Source organism: Arvicola amphibius, chromosome 7 (assembly GCF_903992535.2).
Source record: "Arvicola amphibius chromosome 7, mArvAmp1.2, whole genome shotgun sequence".
NCBI lineage: Eukaryota > Metazoa > Chordata > Mammalia > Rodentia > Cricetidae > Arvicola > Arvicola amphibius.
In genome coordinates this window covers 101,711,223-101,734,635 of record NC_052053.1, presented here as the reverse complement: position 1 = coordinate 101,734,635, position 23,413 = coordinate 101,711,223, and the positions used below count along the sequence as shown (strand labels likewise).

Here is a 23,413-nt window from a genome sequence, read left to right as displayed (position 1 = left end):
CCCACATGCGTGTCTTTCTGTTCTGTTTTGTGACTCAGTGAGTACCCAGGGTTGTCTGCGAAACCGTGGCTTTGGAGCTATCCACTGGAGCCTGGTGGGCTCCTCAGTGGATACACAACTCAAGACCATGGCTGCCCCTCCCGCAGAATTCATCAGGTGGGGGCGTAGGGTCCCGTGAGCCCCTCCCCTATCCAGGAGGAACCATTGGCAGACCCTGTGCAGGTCGCTGCAGGTGACCACGGATGCTATGCGATCAGTCGTGACCCCAATGGCTGCAGGTCCTCTGAAAGAGCAGCCAGTGTTCTGCCTGACAGATAGCGTCCCACAGCCCCTAGATTCTTCCCAACCCCCTCAGATGTTCTCTGAGCTGTAGAGGGAGTGGTATCAGAGTCCTGTCAAAGGATGAGCCCTGGGCATCCCTCATTTTCAGCACCTTGATCAGCCGTGCATGCTCTCATTCACTGCTGTTAACTGAGGAAGCAGGCTTCTCCCGGCATTCCGAGCCTCCTGTGGCTGGTCGGCCTAATTGTTTTTATTAAGCCCATTGAGGGTCTGTTTTCTATCTCTTAACGTTTTCTTGTATTTTCCCAGAGATTCCCTTACTATTTACCTTCTCGTCCTTCCCTAAATCTTATTTTTAATTTTCTAGAGTTCAGTCCCCACCCCCCCCCGTACTAATTTTTTATATTCTTGGATGTTCGGCTCTGTCATCCTTGTAGCTTTCTTCACACGATGTTATCTAAGATACAACTTTAAGGGCTACAGAGATGGCTCAACAGTTAAGAGCACTGGCTGCTCTCTCAGAGGACCTGAGTTCAACTCCCAGCAGAACAGTTCACATCCTTCTATAATTCCAGTTTCAGGGGATCTCATGCCATTTTCTGGCCTCTATGGGCACTGCACATGGTGCACAAACATACATGCAGGCAAAACACCCATACACTAAAAATAAATGAATCTTTACGAAGTAAAGGTGAGATTCAACATGAAGCAGTTTTCATCTGTGCCCAGTGAGGTCTCCTCCACTTTGCTTTCGAGCAAGGGGCTCTCTTACATATCAGAGATTTGCACACATACCTAGGCCTTAGCTACTCTGTTCGTATTGAGTCCAATACTAACGGGCTGATGAGAAGTCATGTACATAAAAGCGAGTTAAGACCACGCTGTCCTCCAGGGAGTTTTCATATTTCGGCACCAATACGACTCTGTTCTTGAGCGCATACCACACAATACATATATATTTGCATGCTTTCTGACAAGAAAAAGCACTATTAATAAATAGTGTAACCCCAAATAATAGTTGCAATAAATGGATATTTTCTTTTACTATTTAGTTTTTTTTCTTTTTTTAAACATAGTCTCATTATGTAGCTCTTTGCTCTTGCTATTCTGGAACTTACTGTGTAGACTGGGACTAAAGGCGTACGCTACTATGTTTATATTAGGGATTTTAAATATATAGAAAAATTCTAACATTTAAACACAAAGTTTATTTTTGAGCATTTACAAGCTGGGCACACTCTTACAATTAGGGGTTTTATTATTAGTGTTTGTTTATACAGGATCTCCTCTGTAGCCCAGGCAATCCTCTGTAAAGGTGTGCACCACCACCACCTGGCATCCAAAACAAATTTAAAAAAAACCTAACAACAAAAACAAAGCAAAAATCTGAGGTGTGGTGTCTCACGTCTGTATCCCAGCACTTGAAGATTGGCGCTAGGGCAAAACAGGGGCATCAGGAAGCTCAGTGCCAGCCTGGGCTACTTGAAATCCCGTCTCCAACAAACAGAACCAGGAAAGAAAGAAACTGCAAGTGAGGGAGGTGGGGCATGGTTCAGTGGTGAGCACTTGCCTAGCTGTGAAGTCCTGGGTTTGATCTCCAGAGTTGGAGCCAAACAGAGGAAGCTAGACAAAAGCAGACGCATTCACTAATAGACCTGGTACTCAAGGTAACCCAAACCAGCTGTCCTGGAACTCACTCTGTAGACGAAGCTGGCCTCGAACTCACAGAGATATACCCGCCTCCTGAGTGCTTGGATTAAAGGTGCGCGCCACCACAGCCCAGCTCAATTTTATTTTAACATTGATTCTTCTACATATAGGACTTTGTGACTTTCTCCAATGCGCATTAACCTGTGCTACTACATTTCTTATACAAGTGGACAGTTTCTAAATTTCCAAGCCTTCTGGCTTTGTTTTCTAGGAAGAGGAATCTGCAAGCATTAGTACATCAGGGACCTGGGAGATAGTTCAGCACACAAAAGTGTTTCCTGTACAGCATGAGGCCCTGAATCCAATCCCCAATGCCCATGTGAAAAGCCAGGCATTGGGGCACATGCTTGTGTCCCAGCACTGGGGAGGTGGAGTTAGGGGATCCCTAGAATTCATTGGCCAAGATGTCCTAGCCAAAAATATGATCCCCAGGTTCCAGTGAGAGACTCTCAAAAAACAAAGTAGGTAACTATCCTGAGGAACAACACCCAAAGCTGACTTCTGGTCTGCACACACATGCACACATACATACATACACACACGCACATATATATATATATGTATATGCATTTATATACATATATATATACACACATTTACATAACATACTTACATGCATGCAAGTTCATAAATCAGTGTATTTCTATCCATGATGGTAACACCTTATGCTTTAATCAGAGCAAGCTCACTCTCCGCCACACAGAATACAGAGATGACGCTTGTCCCCCTATGTGCACTTGCCATAGTATTGCTTCTCCCCTCTCCTAGGTGCCAGAACTGGGAAGGTGGCATCGGTGGGGTGCCAGGAATGGAAGCCCATGGCGGCTACACCTTCTGTGGCTTGGCTGCGCTGGTCATCCTCAAGAAGGAACGCTCTTTGAACCTGAAGAGCTTGCTAGTGAGTAGCTGTTGCACCCTCCTCTCCCCAAGGTGATGATGGGAGGTTCGGTGATGGGAGCCTGATCTGGAACCATGAGGAGGGCTGTGATGGGGAGGGCTGCTGAGCATGGAGTCTGTGGGCTCAAGGTGCGGTTTTTGGTGCTCAGCACAGATGCGAGTCTGCCAAAACAACTGCTCTGGGCTGGCGCCCTTCTCCTACCTCTCTCTCTGGCTGCTTGGAGGTTTCTGCACAGACCCTGAGTGGTCGTATGTCCTCCGGCCACCTGGAATGAGTACCTTCCCAATTCCAGAGAAAAATAGCGATGGCCCCCCCGGATTCAGTATTACCAGCTGTCTTAGAATCTCCTAAGAGAAGAAACTATGAGAAGAGCTTTGAAGCATTTTAGGGCCAAAGATTTATCACCTGTGAAAATGTTGTATCTGCATTCCAGCGAGTTCTCCAGGCAGAGTGGGAATGAGGGGAGGTGGTGGGAAGGTGGGGGTGGGGTTGCTGTCAGGAGGTCTGAGCATCTCTTTTAGACCCTAAGCTCTTGGCCGGTGTTCAGAAACCAGTCAGCTTAAGGGAAGCCTAGAACACACAGAGAGAATGTATTCCCTTTGTCTGTTAGAGAGCATGCGGTCCCCTGGCCATCATCAAAGCAAACCAGCTACAACTGACATTCAGCTCTCTCTGCGAACAGATGCCAGGCCCTCATTGTTGAGCCATTGTGAAGCCCTCTAAAGAGCTGCTTTTCTATTTTGTGGTGTAACAAGCAGCATTTAGACCTCATTGTGAAAGAAAGCCTCTCACACGGCATACTCTATGAAGGTTCTGGAAAGTTGATACCGGATGACCAACTTTGTAAATACTTTTTTCAAATCTGATCACCACCAAGAGATGAAATGTAAAGTCCCATGTTGTAGGCAAAAATGAGGACTAGAGTAGTGAATGCCTAAGTTATAATGACAATACTGTAGGCTTGAACCCTGCCTCTGCTTCTCAGCCTAGAACCCCTGGGCCAATTGCGTAATCTGCTCTAGCTGCTTTGTCGCTTTTCCTTCTGGAAGGTAGAAATAATAATCCGTATTCTTTGAGGGTTACAGAAGAGAACATACATAAACAGCCTTGTAGATAGGAGGTACTCTCCAAATGTAAGTTCTCCCTTTCCCAGAGACACCCCCACTTCCCTCCCTTTGCTATAAATAGCCAACACCTGAGCTGGCAGAGGTGGTGGTGGAGGCGCACACCTCTAGTCCCAACACCAGGGGGCAGAAGCAGGTGGATCTCTGTGAGTTTGAGGCCAGCCTGGTCTACAGAGCAGTTCCAGGACACCCAGGGCTACAAAGAGAAACCCTATCTGAAAAAAAAAAAAAAAAAAAAAAAAAAAACGGAGAGAGAGAGAGAGAGAGACAGAGAGAGACAGAGAGAGACAGAGACACAGAGAGAGACAGAGAGAGAAACACCTATATCATGTAAGGGCTTTTGATAGCCAAGGGAAGTGGAACCAGCCCATGGCTTTAGGCACTGGAACAAAAGCAGTTAACCTGGCTTGAATCCACTCACATTGTGGGGTTAGTAAAAGCATAGAGTGTCCCCCTCCCTTTCCTTCTGAATGCTTAGCCCACTGCCATTAAATGGCAGTCCCCGAAGCACAGGGTTCATTTTAGGCTGGCTAGGGAGGTGTTTCCGTCTAAATCCGCAGGCCTTTGTCCTTTTAAGGATCCGAGACTGACTTGTGCTGCCGTGACCCGGGAGGGATAGAATGGAAGCTCCATTGTAGTCATGGGCGGTCCAGGTTTCCCTCTAAAGAGTCCCTTGGGTCTCCGTGCCGGAGCTCAGTCTACGAGTACTCCAGGCACTGGGCATAACACACTGTTCCCTTTCAGTGGGGCAGCTTTGAGGCCTCGGGCTGGGAGGAAGAGAGCTTCGTATCTGCCCAGCCAGTCGGCTCTGCTCAGCCTTCAAGGCTATCTTGATGGAGTGTGTTCAAGAAATGTGGCCATAAGCCAGAAGTGGTGGTATCATTTGTAGCCTCTGGGTAACGAGTGCCAGCGTACAGCTTCAGAATAAGATTTTCCTTCTGTCACCTAACCAGGTTCCCCAGGCTAGACCAGGGAGTTATCATTTGGTAATTAGGGTCATAGATTAGAATCTACCTTCAGTCCTGTTCCGGAGTGAATGTCCTCAGGGTCCAGGTGAGACAGGACTAGCTTGATGTCAATTCATGCGATCAGCCCAACATTTCCCCTTCTGTTTGGAACATGTTCCCCTGAGCCATGATGAGAAGAGACAGGTGACCCTGCCCGAGTTTTCTGCCCCAGGCTGTGTTTAAGAGACCTTTGCTGGCCTCCCATACCGGCGTGGCCTCTCCACTCTGCATCGGCCTCCATTTGGACCTAAGCAAGGATGGCTGTCGGGGTAGTGGGAACAAGAGAGGGCATTGGGATATGTGTGACATGAACGTGGAAGGATGCCTGTTTGGGGAGAGGAAGAGAACCAGCCTGGGGAGGGTAATGGGAAATGGCAGTGAAGGAGACAAAGAGCAATGTGTGTGTGTGTGTGTGTGTGTGTGTGTGTGTGTGTGTGTGTACAAAAATGCAACAGTGAAACCTTTCACTTTTTATGATAACTAAAAATGGTGGTCTTTTTATTCAACTCTGGGCAGTGGTTGCTTCAAAATGGCAGTGGCCATGGGGGAAGAAGGGAGGGAAGCTGGAGCTCCAGACTGTCCCACTGACTGGCCCTTGTAGCTGTATCTCTGGTTTACACCCGCCTTCCCTGTGGTCTCTCTCAGCAATGGGTGACGAGTCGGCAGATGCGATTTGAAGGAGGATTTCAGGGCCGCTGCAACAAGCTGGTGGACGGCTGCTACTCCTTCTGGCAGGCAGGGCTCCTGCCCCTGCTGCACCGAGCCCTGCACGCTCAAGGTGAGCACACACTTCCTGGAGCTGGACGGTCTGTCTCCCTGGGCACTTCCTGACTGTTTAGAGAAGGTGAAGGAAATTCTGTCTGCTTGGGATCTTGAGAGCTGGTATGGAGGGAGCCTCCTGTCTAGGGGCTGTGTATGCAGAGTAGGATCCAGTTCCCATGGTTTCAGATCATCCGCTGCTGCCTGGCCTCCCCAAGGCAGAATGAGAACCTCCTTTGTGCCACTCCCTGTTATCTGAAGGGAGCGTCCCCGCTCTGTCTCAGGGCCCATAGTGACTGGGGCCGCCATCTCAGCCAGGCATGAAGCCATAGCTTCCATTGCAGAGCTGTGCTTGGTCGTGTCAGACTGAAAAACCCTCTGTGCACACAGTCAAAATGGTCATAGGAAAGGCAGTTATAAAAGGCCAGAGAACCGGAACTTGTGAGAAAAGACTCGTCACATCTGGCTGAGTGCGCATCACATTAGAAATGTTTTATGTGAGCCAGTGAGACAGCCCAGTGGGTAGAGGCTTCTGCTGGCAAGTCTGATGACCTGAGTTCAAGCCCAGGGACCCACGTGGTAGGAATAGAGAGCTACTCCCACAGGTTGTCCAGCCTCCACATGTGGTCCCCTTCCCCACAAAGTAAATAAATAGAATGCTCTTTGTTTGTTTGAAAAGCCATGTTTCATGAATGCCACTGTTTTGTTTGGCAGAACTGGGAATTGTAACTAGGGACCCCCGCCACCGAGCTGCAACCCAGGCCTAGAAGTGTTTTATTTTCAAGTCAGTGAGCTGACCTAGACAGTGCTTCCTTGAGCAGCTAGGCTAGAGATATCCGCAGGGCGGGCAAGACCAGCAAGCGGAGACTGACAGCCCCTCTCTCTCAATGCCTTCTGATTCCATGCTCATTTTTGCCTGTGAGAACTGGGCACACAGGTGGGAGGGGAAGTCATGGCCACCCTGCTGGCTGCCCATCTGTTCCTGCCTGGAGATCCCTTGGCTCAGAGAGAGACTTTCCTGTGGACTCAGCCGGGTGACTAGTTGCTCAAATGTAAAAGATAAAGCTCTAAGCTTGGGCGCCTCTGAGCCCTATGCTTTAGTTCCTTAATTTCCCTGGAGCTGTTGAGTGGTAGGTGCTTTTGATACTGATCAAAAGCACACAGAGTCGCTGTCCTCCCTTCCCAGCCGGGGGCCATCAGGTTTAGGTCCCAGAATACTGAGACCTATTAAGGGCAGCACTCTGGGACCCGCACAGGTTCTGGCTGGATCTCTAGTGGGACTGTCAGAAATTGCTGAGAGTACTGGTTCTCAACCTGAGGGTCTCAACCCCTTGAGGGGCCAGACAGCCCTTTGCCAGGGGTCACATGTCAGACACCCTGCATACCAGATGTTTACATTGCTGTCCACAGCAGGAGCACACTTGCAGCTATGCAGCAGCAACGGAAATAATCTTATGGTTGGGGTCACCACAAGATGAGGAACTGTATTAAAGGGTCGCAGCATTAGGAAGGTTGCCCTCGAGGCTGACTTTTCTGAAAGAAATAACCTGAGGTTTTGGTGGTCTCTTTATTTGGAGCTGGCTTCTGGAAAGCCACGGATGTTGCCTCTTTTTCCATAACGGTGGCTCTTTTGGCGCGGCAGAGATTTCCCAAGCATTCACTGTGCCAAGCTGTTTCCCGTACATTTTCTCATTTGATTCCCCCAATGACCCCCACTGAGACTTCGGATGTTCTCATTTCCCAGATGAGAAACAAAGTGTATGTGGTTAAGGCTTGCTTTATAAACCGCAACCTGTCGTGGTTGGTAGGGGACTGCAGCCCTGCTCGCGTCACTGCAGAGGGACAGCGATGCACCCCCATCCCCTTCAGAAAGGTTATCCAGCTTGTTTGTAGCTAAAGAAATGCATGTTAGGAGCAGGGAGGGATGGTCTGACAGAAGACCTGAGCTCAGTTCCCAGCAGCCACATTGGGCAGCTTAAACCAGCTGTGACTCCAGCGCCAGAGGATCCAGCTCCTTGCCTTCAGGCAGGCAGATTCCTGAGCTGGAGGCCAGCCTGGTCCACATAGCGAGTTCTATAGTGAGACTCTGTCTCAAAAACCTAAAAAGTAAAAGAAAATGTTCATTTATTGTGACAATTATTATTTGGGGTTATACTATCTATTAATAGTTTGTTTTCTTGTCAGAAAACATGTACATATATATGTTTGTGTGTGGTGTACACACATGTGTGTACGTGTGTGTGGCAGGTGTGCATGCACATTCCTGGGTGAGCATGCATGTGTGCGCAGGCCTATGTGGAGGCCTGAAGTTGACTCCTGGCATCTTCTTTGATGGATCTCTACTTTATTTATTGAGGTGGTTACTGGGTGAACCTGGAGCTCACCAATTCTGGCTAGTCTGGCTAGCCAGCTCACCCAGGGAATCCCTGGGTCAGTCAGTTACCAAGTGCTGGGATGACAGGCAGCTGCCATGCCCATCCAGAGCTCACGTGGTGCTGAGGCCCCAGCTCTGCTCCTCAGGCTTGCACAGCAGGGGCTTCATCCACTGCCATCTCCCCAGCCCGGTCACCATCCAGGGTCAGCCAGGCAGGGCGGTCTAGGAGCTCACACAACACAGCAGGTAACAGTGCGTCCAAGGAGCACACGGTAAGAACGTTTGCTGCCTTCCTCTTTGTGAGAGCAGAATGTCGGACCAACTTAGAAGTTCCAATGTGAGGGGGGAGGGGCTGTGAACTAAATGGTGGCAGATCTTACAACAAACCTGTACCCGTCATTTAAGTAGTGCTACGGAGTGAAGAGCATGTTTCATTCATTACATGAAGTGCTGGAAAATAACAATGTCCTACTGAATTTCTAGAACTCTGGAAGAATATACTTTAAAAAAAAAAAAAAACCAAAACATTAATCTGAGCCTGGGCTCAGTGGTGCAGGCTGTCTGTCCCAGCACTTGGGGACAGAGGAAACTGGCATTTTATCCTGTCAGTGGACTGCAAATACACGTTTGATTCTGCAGTAGTGTGTAGGAATAAACAGTTAACTTATAAACACACTTAGAGTTTCAGCCTGTCAGGAGTTCATCCACAGATGAATGGTGTCTATTGAAATAGAGTTTGAATAGCAAATGGAAGATGTCCACTGAAAGGTGAAGAGTTGCCCAGCGCGGCCTCCGCGTACCTTTAATCCCAGCACTCAAGAGGCAGATTTCTGTCCATTCAAGGGAAGCCTGGCCTACAAAGCACGTTCCAGGTTAGCCAGGGCTGTGGTGAGACGCTTTCCTAACAAACAAACATGAGTGGGTAAAACGATGCTTTCTCTAAATGGTAGCTGCGTACAATGGCTCTGTACAGAAAGCTCCCCGGGATACAATGTAAAGTGTAAAAGGCCAGGCCCAGGGCAGTCTTGTGCACACCCCTGGTGTCCACTGGCTTTTCCTGGCATCGTGTCAAAACACTTCACAATGGGTGCTGTTGAGAGAAGCATAGGAGGGGGTCTGAGGTTACCTTGTAAATTTTATGTCCTCTATTATGTCCTTTTTCTTTTCTTCTTTCAAAATATATATACTATTACTTATATTTCAATTTTTTTTTTTTTTTTGAGACCGGGTTTCTCTGTGGCTTTGGAGCCTGTCCTGGAACTAGCTCTGTAGACCAGGCTGGCCCCAAACCCACAGAGCTCTCCTTGCCTCTGCCTCCTGAGTGCTGGGATTAAAGGCGTGCACCACCACTGCCCTGCTAAAATGGTGCATGTGGGGTGTGTGTGTTTGTGGTATGCGCACATTTGTGGGTGCCTGATGGGGTCAGATTCCCTGGAGCTAGAGTTATAGGAAGTTGTCAGTCACCTGACAGTGGGTTCCAGGAACCAAACCAGGTAGAGACCCCTGAGCTGTATCACCAGCCTCCTATCTATCATTACCTTTTAAAAGAGTGTTTGTGGGCCTGGAGAGATGACTCAGTGGTTAGAAGTACTGGCTGCTCTTCCAGAGGACCTGAGTTCATTCATTCCCAGCACCTACATGGTGGCTCACAGCCATCTGTAACCCAATTCCAGGGGATCTGATGCCTTCTTCTGCCTCCAAGGGCCCCAGGCACCAGGCATGCACATGGTAAACATACATATATGTAGGCGAAACACTCAGACACATAAAATAGATAAATAAATACATATATTTGCAGCTGAGAGTATGTCTCAGTGGTAGAGAAATCGCCTAGAGTGTGTGAGCCCTGAGTTTGGGCTCCAGCACTGGTGTGGTGGAGGTAATCATCTTATTTCTAATTTAAAAAGAAAGGCTCACAGCCGGTGGTGATGCCTGCCTTTCATCCCAGCTCTCAGGAGGCAGAAGCAGGTTTGAGGCTAGCTTCGTCTACAGAGTACCAGGATAGCCAGGGCTACACAGATAAACCCTGTCTAAATGAGAGAGGAAGGGAGGGAGGGAGGGAGGGAGGGAGGGAGGGAGGGAGGGAACAAAAGTCTTAACACAATGAAGCACAGAGTTCAAGCTGTTGCCTGGCTCCACTAGTGACTTCAGTAGCTCCCTGCCTGTGTCTGCCTCCCACCTGTTGAAGACACAGTTGGAGAAGAATGAACTATTAGTAATAGATTAACAGTATCAAATGGTAGTGCTGGAGAGATGGCTCAGCATGTAAGAGGCCTTGTTGCTGCAGCTCTTCCAGGGGACTGGAGTTCTGTTTTCGAGTACCCATGCTAGGTGGTTCAAAACCAGCTCCAGGGGGATCTACTGGCTGCTCTTCTAGAGGACCCAGATTCAATTCCCTGCACCCTCAAGGCAGCTCACAGCTGTCTGTAACTCCAGTTGCAGGAGATCTGACACCTTCACACAGACATACATGCAGGCAAAACACCAATGAAACAAGAAGAAAACAGCCCGAGATGGGTGGTGGTGGCTCACATCTTTATCCCAGCACTCGAGAGGCAGAGGCAGGCGGATCTCTGAGTTTGAGGCCAGCCTGGTCTACAGAGCGAGTTCCAGATGGTCAGGGCTACACAGAGAAACCTTGTCTGGGGGATGTGGGGAAGCAACCTGAGAGTTTTGTTGGCCTGCAGGGCACATGTAACCGAGTACAGCTATTAACTTGACCCAGCACAAAGTCCCTGAACTCAGTTAAACTATGAAATTAAAACTTTTGGTGAGGTTTTTTTTCCCTTGTAACTCAGTTGGGCAGTTTCGGAGTGTGAACTTGTAGGTGACAATATCGTGTCACCACAGCGTCAGGTGGGGACAGCTGGTGGTGGAACGTGGTTCTTGGCGTGTTCTTTGGGACACACCCTAGGCCTGTTCCCCTGTTGGATTGAACGGCATGCAGCTGCAGCTCTCAGCTGTAATTGGAAAAACTCTTGATTCTGTAGCTAAAAGGAAACTTTGAAATGCAAAATGGCATTATGGCGGCGCTTCCCAAAGGTGACATCATAATGGGAATCTATAACTGCTGTAGAGTCCTAAAGGCGTAGAGGATCTTAAGCCTGATTTCCATGCTCTTGCCATCCTGGAGTCACCTCACCCTCTATCCTGCCATGATTATATATGCGGGTGTCCAAGATCCCCAGGACGTCCCTTGGAGGGTTTGTGAACTCAGTGATGTAGGAAGTGGTGGAAACATTGTGATTTCAGCCATAGCTTGTCATTTGCCCGGGGCTGGCAGTCCTCCGTTTGTTACAGGGTATGTCACGAGGGCACAGTGTGAAGAGAAACTTGACTGCAGTTATCCTAAAGTGGAATAAATACACCACATCCATTTAAAGTCTATAGTTCAGTGTCCATAGAACCGGACTGCCTTTACCATAGCCCACTTGGAACATTTTCTGTACTTTCTATCCAGAATGCGTGCCCATCAAATATGATTATAAAAGCAAGCCTATCACAAAGAAGTGGCAGTATGATTGTAACTCAAGTACCAGTTCTTTATTTTAAACTCATGTAACAGAACAAATGGGCAAAAAGGAGACAAAAGGTGGGTGCAGCTGTGTTATAGAAAAGGGTGAGCGTAGTAGATGATGAGAGCCTTAAAATTACTGGACTTTAGAAAACAAAGGATAGACTAGTGGGTCAGTTAGTAGTGCAAGGCATGCAGAATAAATGAGCAGATGCTGTTTCTTTTTACCCTTCGTTGTTGGTTTGAGACAAGGTAGTCCAGGCTGGCCTAGACCTCATGACAATCCTCCTGCATCAGCCTCCCAACTGCTGGGATTACAGGCATCTATCTACCACATACCTGGCTTTTTCTTTACCCGTAAAGAAATTATGTATAGATTTATGATAGGGATCAAACCAGAACTTCACACAAGGTTTTTTGTTTTGTTTTTCTTGTTTGTTTGTTTGAGACATGGTTTCTCTGTGTAGCCCTGATTATCCTAGAACTCACTCTGTAGACCAGGCTGGCCTCGAACTCACAGAGATCTGTCTGCCTCTGCCTCCTAGGTATGCTGGGTTTAAAGACGTGCGTCACCACCACCTGGCTAACACAAGTTCTTTTAGAGATGATAAAGCCTAATATTTTTCTTTAATTCTCCTGTTGTTTATGGTATTGGCATCATGTGAGAATCCATTGCTAACTCCAGCATCACGGAAGTCTATGTTGTCTTCCTAGAGTTTTGGTATTTAGCTCTCATATTTAGGTTATTGACCTAGTTTTAAGGGCTTGTTTTATTTTGTGAGACAAGGTCTTTCTCTGTGGCACAGGCGTCAATCTTCCAAGTGCAGGGATTATGGGCATGCACTCTCACATCCCGATAAAGGGTTTTTTGTTTGATTTCTGGTGCTGGGGTTGAATGAGACTCTCGTGTTTAGCTTATCCAGTGGACACATGCTCTGGAATTACATGTGTGTACTGCCGTGTACTGCCATGCCCAGACTTTTTTATCTGGGTGCTGGGGATGGAACTCAGGTCCCCAAGCTGGTGCAGCAAGCACTTTGTTGGCTGATCTGACTTGCCAGATTTATTTATTACATTTATTTAGTCGTGTTCACATTCATCAGTGTGGGGGTAGGGCACAGGATGCGTGCCAGGGCAGATGTGTGGCGGTCAGCCCTGGTTCTTCCCATCAGGCTAAGTAGTAGCAGCCCTTACCTGCTGAGCCACTGTACTGACTCTGTTATTATTTTCAAACTCTTTATGGAGCTGAGGATGACCTTGAACTTCTGATAATTCTAAGTGCTGGGATTACATGTGTGTTACCATACCTGATTTTTTTCTAAGTATCTAGTTTGGTCTTTGTAATAACTCAGAGTAATATTTAAAAATAGCATATAGAGCCTACAATGGCTCCTTGGATAAAGGTGCTCGCCCCCAGGCTGATGACTTGCCTAGCATTTACAAGGCTCTGGGTCTAATCTTGTAACACACATGCACACATGCATGTATAGCGTGATAGGATACATAGGTTCATACTATCTGACTCATCCGAGATTCTTTTCCTTGTTCCTGCACTCCTGTCAGTGGTTAATGTCAGTCTGATGTAGAGCTACAGATAACCAGCATGTGTGTGCTCTTGAATTCGACCCCAGCAAGGTCTGGAGGCAGGTTGGGGTACCAGCCTTTCTCTCCCTCTGTAGCTCAAGAGATCCTCGTGACTCAGTCTCCCAAGTAACTGAGACTATAAGTGTGCGTCTCTTTTCAAGGAAGAAAAATGGATGCTGGAGAGGTGGCTCAGTGGTGACGAACACTGGCTGCTCTTAGATTTGTTTCTCAGCACCCCCATGGTGCCTCACAGCTATCTGTACCCCAGCCCCAGATCCAGTGCCATTCTGGCCTCCATGGATACCAGACACACACATCGTAAACAGACGTACATGCAAACAAGATACCCATATACATAAAAGTAAATAAAGTTAAACATAAACAATAACAAAAAAAACAAGTTATTGCCAGATGTGTGTTGCATGCCTGTCATTTCGGGAGGTGGAGGAAGATCATCAGTTTAATGTCATCGTTAACTAGTAAGTTCAAAGTCAGTCTGGGCTACGTGAGATTGTGTCTCAAAAAAGAAAAGGAAATATTTTCTGTCTGAATATTTTATAATTAAATGTGAGATTTTTTTTGTCACGTGTGGTATATGTGTGTGTGTGTGTGTTTGCATGTGCACATGTACATGTGGATGTGGATAGAGGCCAGAGGTTGACATCTGGTGTCCTTCTCAGTCACTTTTCTCATTGAACCTGGAGCTCACTGATTCAGCTAGGCTGGCCAGTGAGTTCCATGTACCCTCCTGTGCACCCCCCCCCCACTAAGAACCAGGATTACAGGTGTGCTGTATGTACCCTCCTGTGTCCCCCCCACCCCGGGATTACAGGTGTGCTCCATGTACCCTCCCGTGTCCCGCCTCTCCCCCAGCCCCGGGATTACAGGTGTGCTCCACGTACCCTCCCGTGTCCCGCCTCTCCCCCAGCCCTGGGATTACAGGTGTGCTCCACGTACCCTCCTGTGTCCCGCCTCTCCCCCAGCCCCGGGATTACAGGCGTGCATTGCTGCACGTGACTCTTCGCATGGGCGCTGGGTCCGATCTCAGGTTCTCAGGCTGGCACAGGAGGCACTGTGCCACGTGAGCCTCTTCCCAACCCCTCTTGTTTTGCTTACATTGTCTTCGTTCACTGTATTCACATTAGACTTCTGTAAATTTTACCCAGAGGATTTTATACCCACCCTGGGATTTACATACCTGTATCTATGAGATTCTATGGCACTGTTCCTTTTCTCGGTTACCTTGTACACCTGCTTAAATGAGATGTTTCACCGCTATTTGCAATGATGGTTATGGAGATGATGTAGCAGAATAGAAGTTTGTGCTTACGTGTTACATGAAAAACATATGGTTATAGAATTATAATTGTAACGATATAGGGGAATGCAGAAGAACCAGGGTGGCGCGCTCCTTCCCTGCTAGGTAACTGTGTGACTCACACTGTATTGGCTGAACTTGAGAATGAAGGCGTCCAGGGCCTAGGGATGTAGCCCAGGGATGGAGTGCTTGCCTAGCCTGCACAAGGTGCTAGATTCATTCCCCAGTATTGAAAGAAATGAAAAGAAAATCAAAACCCAGGATAACTTTCACGCGGCTCCCAGCATGCTGGTTGCTTTTGCCTGTGCTGTCTGTGGTACGGACCTATCAGCAGAAGTTCCTTCAGGGACAAATGCCCCAGTCCTGGGAAAGTCTGGGATTTCCTTTTCGAGATGGATTTAGTTCAAGATTAGAAAAGTCAGAGTGAATAATTTGGCTGTTACACCCTGGTAAGTGTTCCTTAGCTGCTCAAGAGTCCACAGGACTAGCGGGAATGTCCTCAGGACACTGACCACTGCTGGAGATGGGGACCGCTAGATGCATCCATGCTGGCTGGTATGCTGCATCCGTGTTCAGGAGAGGGACATGATGAAGCTAGCCGGTGTACCAAGAATGAGTGGATGAGACTAACCACTGATGTCTGCCCTGCCTTTTGGGTCCTCTGTCCTTCACCAGGTGACCCTGCCCTCAGCATGAGCCACTGGATGTTCCATCAGCAGGCCCTGCAGGAGTACATTCTGATGTGCTGCCAGTGCCCAGCGGGGGGCCTGCTGGACAAGCCTGGCAAGTGAGTGTCTTCTTGGGAATGTGGGATGAGGGGACAGGGAATATGCCGCCTGGCCCACTTAGAGCCAGGCCCATCAACCTGGGGCATCCTTGTCCTTCAGCAGCTTAGCACTAAGATTGTTCAGGGAAAGTGCTAGGGCTTAGGCAGCCCCTCCAGTGCCACTGAGCCTTCACTTCTGGCCCCTCAGCTCATATCACCTTCCTACTTTCCCAGAGAGGCAAATAGATTGCTGGCTTGGTAGCTTTCCTTTACTAGTTTTGTTTTTTGTTTTTTGGGTTTTTTGTTTTGTTTTGTTTGTTTGTTTGTTTGTTTGAGATGGGGTTTCTCTGTGTAGCCCAAGCTGTACTGGAACTCATTCTGTAGCCCAGACTGGCCTTGATCTCAAGAGATTCACCATCTGCCTCTGTCTCTGGGCTGAAAGGCCTGCACCACCATGCCCAGCTTCCTTTACTGTATTGTTGTGTTTTCCTTGTTAAGCCCATTAACTAGAATAGGCTGTGGATGGAGATATGGTTGAGTGGGGGAGCACTTGCCTAGCATGTATGTCGTTCTGGGGTTGTCCTGTGCAAGATAAAACAGCAAAATAGTATGCCCTCTGGAGCCAGTGAGTGCTGGTAACAGATTGTAATCCAGCAACCGTGCTAGAGCGGATTAAATGACCAAATGCGGATGTGGTGTGTTGTGTATGGTAGAGTAAATAAAGAAGGTAACTAAAATCTGAGATGTTCTGTTATGCTAGGCATACAAACACCGCTGCCACCACCACTACTGCTGCTCAGGGAAAGGCTTGCCCAGCAGATTATCAAGAGGAGTGTGATCGAATTCTAGACATTTTGTGATTTTTCTAGAGAAATACATTAACTTAGAACTACCATACCACTGGCGAGTCCTTTCCAGAGGGCTGGGAAGACCAAATGACAGTTCCCATGGCTGAGGGTGTACTGGCTAGGCATGTGGGAAGCCCGGAGCTCCACCTTCATCCCTCCAACAGAAAGAAAAAAACTAGAGTTCCATTGTTCAGCAGGGCTGGGAAATGGGACCTTGAAACCCACTGCTGGGAACAGCCGTGCTTCCTCTGGCCCTGTAGAGGAAAGGGTTCAAAGCACGGCTGCATCACAGACAGGCCTCTGGACTCCTGTGGCAGTATTTGGAGAGGGTGGTAGGGAGGAGACAGGGCTTCTCAGAGCTGTCTGTGCTTGCAGGTCCCGTGACTTCTACCACACCTGCTACTGCCTGAGTGGCTTATCCATTGCCCAGCATTTCGGAAGTGGAGCCTTGCTGCACGACGTGATCATGGGTGTGCCTGAAAATGCTCTGGTAAGGCAGTCAGGGGATCTGCTGTGGAGTTTGTGACCCCAGGAAAAGACCATAGACTCAATCCAATTATAATTCAGTGATTTCATTGACTAACTGCTAGCAGGAGGAATCTCTGAGCCAAATTTGAGATTGCTGTGAAGGAAGGGTGTGGGGACGGACTTTTAAAGAGGAAAACCAAGTGAAGACTTTCCTTATCTATGCAAGCAAGTAAAACCTGTTCCGTTCTGCCAAACAAAATGATTACGGCAACTAAGAACAATCTTTGGGTATCTGCATAAGCAAATTACAGAAGCAAAACAGCAGGTCGTTATATCAGAACAAGTTGATAGTCATGGCTGTACATTTTTGGGTGGGGGTCACTGAGTCAAGGTTGCTGGGAATTTACCTTCCTGGGACTGGAGTCAGCAACAAATGGCTGGTGGGTGCTTGGTGTGTATTCCTCCCCCGTATGGTGGCAGTCTGAGGCTAGGCATGTAGCTCACGGCTTGGGTCCTCACGTGTGTATGTCCCCCGCCCCCCGTATGGTGGCAGTCTGAGGCTGGGCATGTAGCTCATGGCTTGGGTCCATGCAGAGATGAGTCTGAAGAGCCGTGAGCTCCGCCCCCAGCACCACAAGAAAAGAGCAGGATACTGCCTACCATGACCCGTGCTCCAGCAGCCTGGCAGAAGGCGACACTCTGTGCTTAGACATGAGCCCAAGAAACAAATGCAGCGGAGATCATCCACAGAGCCACCTGTCACGGCCACCCAGATTGTGACGCTCTGCCTCCAACACATATAAACACCGAGCCTCACTTTTCCACCTAACTTCTGCGTCTTTCCTTTGTTTGCACTGGGGAATGTTTCAAGCTGAAGTGCAAATAGAGGACAGCCAGCTGAAAAATCATTTTTCAGGTGCCGCTGTGCCACTCTGGAGCAGTTCACACTGTAGACCAGGCTGGCCTTGAACTCGTATCAGCTTCCTTGCCCCTGCCTCCTTGGGTAGTTGGGATTACAGGCTACATCGTCTACACCTGGTTCAGCCTCTGGTGGAGCCCGTGTGCAGGTGCACGTGGAGGCCAGAGGGCAAACTCAGCTGTCATTCCTCAGGAGCTGAACGCCTTGTTTTTGGACTTGAGCACCTCATTGGGACTGGGGTCTTGCCTATTGGGCCAGAGTGGCTAGCCAATCAGTAAGAGCCCCAGGGATCTTCCTGTCTGCCTCCCTGGTACGGGGATTGTTAATGCACCAACCACACGTGGCTTTTCACGTGGAACCGGAGATCAAACTCAGTCGCTTGTGTTTTCAAAGTAGGTATTTTACTAGCTGAGCCATCTCCTCAGCCCCTCAGTCAAGGTCAGCTCCAAATCTTTCTTAGACACACGTGAGGGCCAGTGGGATGGCTCGGTGGGTTGCCACACAAGGCTGATTACCTGAGCTCAGTCCCTGGAACCCACATTGGAAAGGGAAAATTGATTCCTGCACATTGTCTTCTGACCACCATCTGAACGCTATAGCATGTATGTGCCCTGCACCACACACACCAAAATAGAAAAACGTTTTTAAGATTGATAGGAATTTTTTATTATAATTTTTATTATAATCTGTTTTTCAATTTGTGTTTTAAAATGTACTGACCTCATGAAATTCCATGGGTAGCTTCCTGCCTCTGCCCCTTCCCCCGTTTAGACAGGGTCTCACTCTGCAGTGCTGCTGGCTGGCCTAGAACTCTTGAACTTACAGAGATCCACCTGCTTTATCTCCCGAATGCTAGGGTTAAAGGTGTTCACTGCAATGTCCAGCTTCCCTCTCTTTGTCTCGTGGAGATTTTGTACAGGTGGAGGGCTAGGCCTGTCGCTTAGCTGCTGAGTGTTCTCCTAACACGCAGGAAACCCTAGGTCCCTCTGTACTGTGTAAACCAAGCATGGTGGCATCCAGCACTTGAGAGGTGGAGGCAGGAGATCAGAAATCCACTCATTCTTAGCTGCAGTCCTTTTAGATGGAGCCCAGCCTAGGATACATGAGACCTTGTCTAAATAAATGAGGGGCTGGCAGGATGGTGCAGCAGGTGAGGGTGCTTGCTGCCAGGCCTCATAACCTGAGCTCACTCTGGAACCTATACAATAGGAGAAAACCAACTCCACCGACCACATGCTGTCTTCTGACCCTCCCCAAACACAGGATGGGTGTGTGGGTATAAAGAAAGCAAAAATCTTCTGCAGCTGTATCCCCTCCTCCTCACTCTCCCAGAGAGGGCCCGAATACTGCTCTAAAGTCCCGTCCTGCTCAGACTTGAAGTTTTTCTGTGATGTAGGGAAATAACGTAAAAGAATTGAAATAGGACCTGACACTCTCACCCTCAGAAAGAGCTGTGTTCTTTATTCTTAACTATGAACACAGATAGATGTTCACCGTTTTAATAACTGAAACATTCACAAGTATAAAAAGAGTGAAGGCTGTCTTGGTGGATGCCCAGTGCTGGCCAGCCCCTGCTCTCTCTGTCATAGCTGTAAGCATGTTTTGAAAGGAACTTTCAGGCCAGGCAGTGGTAGCACACACGTTTAATCCTAGCACTCAGGAGGCAGAGGCAGGCAGATCTCTGTGAGTTCAAGGCCAGCCTGGTTGACAAGAGCTAGTTCTAGAACAGGCTCCAAAGCTACAGAGAAACCCTGTCTCAAAACAAAAAACAAAAACCATAAGAAACAAAAGGAGCTTCCAGATGCTTTTGTGCAGTGCTTTGCTCATTTAAATCCAAAAATGCTTGAAAAGCTACAGCTTTCGAGTGTCATGGTGGCACTCAGAGTTTGGAGCCGGAAGCTGTGTGTGCACCTGTAATTGCAGCATGGGGAGGGCACATCCTGTCAGAAAGATGGGCTCTTCATTCCATGAAGAATAAAGTCCTGTCGTTTGCAAGATGATGGTTGCAGCTGGAAACACAGTAAGTGAATGGATCAGTCTCAGGAAGGGTCCTAGGCTGCATACAGACACATCCAACATGCATGTGTCTATGACATGAAACTAGACATCAAGTTATGGGGACAAAGGGGATTAACAGGTGGGGGAGGGGTGCTAAGAGGGAAGGTGGGAATACTGGGGGGGGCATATGATCAGCATACAGCGCGTTCATGTATGAACTTTAGCTGTTAAAAGTTAGAGTGTTCCTCACCCCTCTCTCCTTTCCTCTTTCACTTTTGATCTGGGCTCCGTATGAGAGAAAATGCAGCCTTTCTATGTTAGAGGTATTAAGGGAAGTAAGAAGGGCGGTGTGATGTATGTACCATGAGATCCAAAGGGGCCACTATTTGGGGAGAGTTGGGGGACCAGCAGAAGTGGGGGCCAAGATGGAAATCATAAAGTATACATGAAAATGTCACCATGAAAGCCAGTGTAGTGCACACCTGTGGCACTACAGCTGAAAGCAGAAAGATCACGAGTTCAAGCCCAGCTTACACAGCAAATGTGAGGCCAGCCTGGGCTAGCCAGCCTCTTAAAAACAGAATGAAACGAAGAAAACGCTATAACAAACTTAGTACTCTGTCTGCTAATTGAAAACAAATTTAGTAATAAACAAATTATGATGCTTATTTAAGAAAAGGTTTTGGAGCAAGAGACATAGCTTAGAGGTGGACACACACTCAGCGTGTGAGGTGCTGCACGTAACAGGTAAAGTCAATGTGGATGTTCCAAAGTCCAGCAAACTCCAAGGTGTGTTTCAGATAAGCACGAGCACTGCCTGTGACATTGAAAGTCCATCTTTAAGTTAAGTGGCTGTGCTATGTTCCCTTGTGGTGTGTACTATGAAATGTTTCCAGCAGATACCGGTCTTTGCACATTTGGGCCTGGAATAAGGCCCTGAGTATCACTCGTGCTCCTTTAGTCTAAGTTCATTGGGTGAATTCCAGCCAACCAAGAGTCACTGGTGACGAATCCACGTCTCTTCTCTTTGCAGCAGCCCACTCACCCCGTCTACAACATTGGGCCCGACAAGGTGATCCAGGCCACCACACACTTTCTGCAGAAGCCAGTCCCAGGCTTTGAGGAATGTGAAGACAAGTTGACCTCAGATCCGACCACCGACTAGAGGAGCGCATGGCTCCCCCAGCTCCCCCATCAGACAAGGTTTCTCCATCTGGGTAGCTTATGTGAGCCTCAGCCACTGTGGAGTTGTGGTTTCTTTGTCCTTGCCTGTCAAACAAAACAAAGCCATCAGCTCTAGGTTTGGAATACACAGTGGTGTGATTTTTTTAAAAATTATTTTCATACCTGTCAAGCCAAAACTCTGTGAGCCTGCATAGTGGGGTTGGAGGAGAGCAGTGCATGCTGGGAAGAAGCCACCTCTCCTGGCAGCCAGCAGCCTGGCCCACCATGCTGAAATGGAGGGTGTGAGTATCTCAGCGTCGCAGCCACTGCTGTGATGCCCACCTGCACACCACCTTTCAGTCACCAGATGGTACCCACTCGGTAGAAATGTCAGCTCCGTGCCATGCCAGGGTGGGCTGTGGGCCTGCGTGAGCTCCCTGGAAAAGACCCCTGGGCTACAGCAGTGCCTGTTTGTCCCCTTCACCCCAGTCAGCTGCAAAGGACAGCGGCTGGGAATGGAGGAGAAGGGTCTTAGCTTGAGTTCCTCCCTGCAACCTGGGAGAACCGAGCCACACATCTCTCCAAGGCCATCTTTGGTGTAAACAAGACTTGTTTTGTCCTAGGTATGATGACTAGAACCAATTATGATTGGAAAAATCAACCTCTAGGCCAACTCTGTGCCAGAGGAAGCAGCCTCTCCCAGAGCCCAGCCCCGCCTCTCCCCATCATGTAGTCGGAGAGGCCCCCCACCTCCTCCTCCTCCTCTGGGCTGTGCTGCAGCCCCGGCTCCTTCTATTCCTTCCCTCACCCACCCCCAAAACAGTGTTGTCTTTTCTCATCCAAGGTATTAACACTACTAAGGTGTTCATCTGAATTGATGACTCAGGATTTATCCCTGCCCTGCCCACTCCAAGCTCACTGAAACAGAATCAGTGCTAGGCAAGCTGGCTGCTGTGGTGATAGTGGCCTTGGGTGGTAGGGCAAGTGCTGCCAGTGTGCCGAATCCTGGAGCTGCTTCTGCGCTGGCCCCTTTCACAGTCGGCAGGGGGCTGAGTTTGGTCATCCATCCACTGCTCCAGTCCCAGCCTTCATGTGAGCAGGCAGACAGGAGCTTGGGGGCGCAGCATGAGGCTCTCCCTGAAACCACTGACCATTTGCTGCCTCTGATTCCCTCTTGCTTTGGTGTACTGGGCTATGTATTACCTCCTTGAAATAATAAAAGAGTAACATTTTCTATGCTTTTTTTTTTCTTTTTCTTAAGAAAAAAATTTGGATGTGTATGTGAGAATGTGTGTCTGTAGAGACCAGAAGAGGGCGCCAAGCCCCTGGCTCTAGAGTTACAGGTGGTTTTTAGTGGTTCAGTGTGGATGCTGGGAACCAAATGCAGATCCTCTGGAAGAACAGCGAGTCCTCTAGCCCTCTACTATCTCTTCTGTCTATACCAAGAAAATTCCTTCCAGATGCCCATTTGCTTGTGGGGATTTCCCGTCTCCTGCATATGAGCGGAATAGAACCTGCATTCCCCCTTGTCAAAACATTGAGTTTTGACATGTTTGTCTCTAACCTGCCTGTGGAAGGGACTTCGCTCTGGCATTGCATAGGCAGGGCTGGTGGGTGGACATCCTGGCCATAGGTAGGCGCTGCCGTGGGTATCACTGGAATACCACCATTACTAGAAGGACTGCCTCACAAGGAAGGCCAAGAAAGCAACATTCCGTGGCTTGCCCCTTGGGAAAGGAGACGACCTCAGAGGAAACTCCATCCATGCAAATAACCCAGTTGCATTCTGAGTGTAACTCCCACCCTGGCAATGTCTATTCCGCTAAAATAAAAGGGGGGGGGCTTAGGATGCAATCTAACTTGTGCAAATGTATTTGTCCACCACTGACAGTGGGAACAGGCTCAGCACCAGAAGCCTAAGGCACTGCAGTCACTGAGGTCAGGAAACCACTTGGGAACCACTTGGGACTGAGATGTCTTCACCCCCAGGAGCAGGGCCGGGAAGGGCAGGTGGAGTTGGGCGAGGGAGCAAAGAAAAGCTGCGCCCCATCCTGCGTCTCAGGCTTGCACTACCGTTTCTCTGCTTCCTTCTCTGGAGAGCTTCCCAATTCAGCCTTCAGGTGGGCCTGGAGAGAAGTCTCAGATTTGGTTTGATCCATATTTTGTTGTGTGGGGCCTCAGTAGAAGACACTACTAACATGGCATTTGACCCCAGGAAATATATCCCTAACAACAAATGCCAGACTACCACGGATGTGTTCATGTGAGGATCCTGCCAGCCCTTCCGGGCACCAGAAGGCAGGATTCCTAGATCAGCCAGGGTGAACCCTCTGAGGTGGCAGTTCTAGAGGGTGCTTTTTAAAGCAGTCTTCTCATCGTAGCCTTGTTTCTGAGTAACATCAGGTGAGAATCTAGCCGCAGTTCTGTGGACATAGCCAAGTTCAAGGTCAGAGGAACTACCAGCCCCTCATTCCATCCTTCCTCACTGCTCTATCGTGAGCCTCCTGCATCCAGAGTCTCGGTTGGTTGTGCTGGGGCTTCCCCATTACCAGATCGTCTCCTCTGCTGAGATTAATGTTTAACCCCATGGTTGATCTTGCTCATCCCAGATTCCCAAGAGTTCCAAGAAGACAGCAGTTTGGGCCCAGTTTCTGCAGTTCTGGGCTGGGACTGAGATTTC

The 23,413-nt window shown here is 48.6% G+C and overlaps 2 protein-coding genes across 2 annotated transcripts in view; one reads left to right on the top strand and one right to left on the bottom strand.

Moving 5' to 3' along the window:
* LOC119819997 (protein farnesyltransferase subunit beta) overlaps positions 1 to 21,967 on the top strand; it is a 75,185-nt gene extending 53,218 nt beyond the window's left edge. Inside the window, exons 8-12 of the mRNA XM_038338224.2 lie at positions 2,761 to 2,890; positions 5,667 to 5,799; positions 15,246 to 15,357; positions 16,560 to 16,674; positions 20,603 to 21,967. Coding sequence (XP_038194152.1) covers positions 2,761 to 2,890; positions 5,667 to 5,799; positions 15,246 to 15,357; positions 16,560 to 16,674; positions 20,603 to 20,734 — 622 coding nt within the window. The 3' untranslated portion in view covers positions 20,735 to 21,967. The remainder of the gene's footprint in view (positions 1 to 2,760; positions 2,891 to 5,666; positions 5,800 to 15,245; positions 15,358 to 16,559; positions 16,675 to 20,602) is intronic.
* The window catches only part of Max (MYC associated factor X), a 46,023-nt gene continuing 39,383 nt past the window's right edge, over positions 16,774 to 23,413 (bottom strand). The window contains exon 6 of the transcript XR_005286313.1: positions 16,774 to 20,838. The gene's annotated coding sequence lies outside the window, so the exon portion shown is untranslated. The remainder of the gene's footprint in view (positions 20,839 to 23,413) is intronic.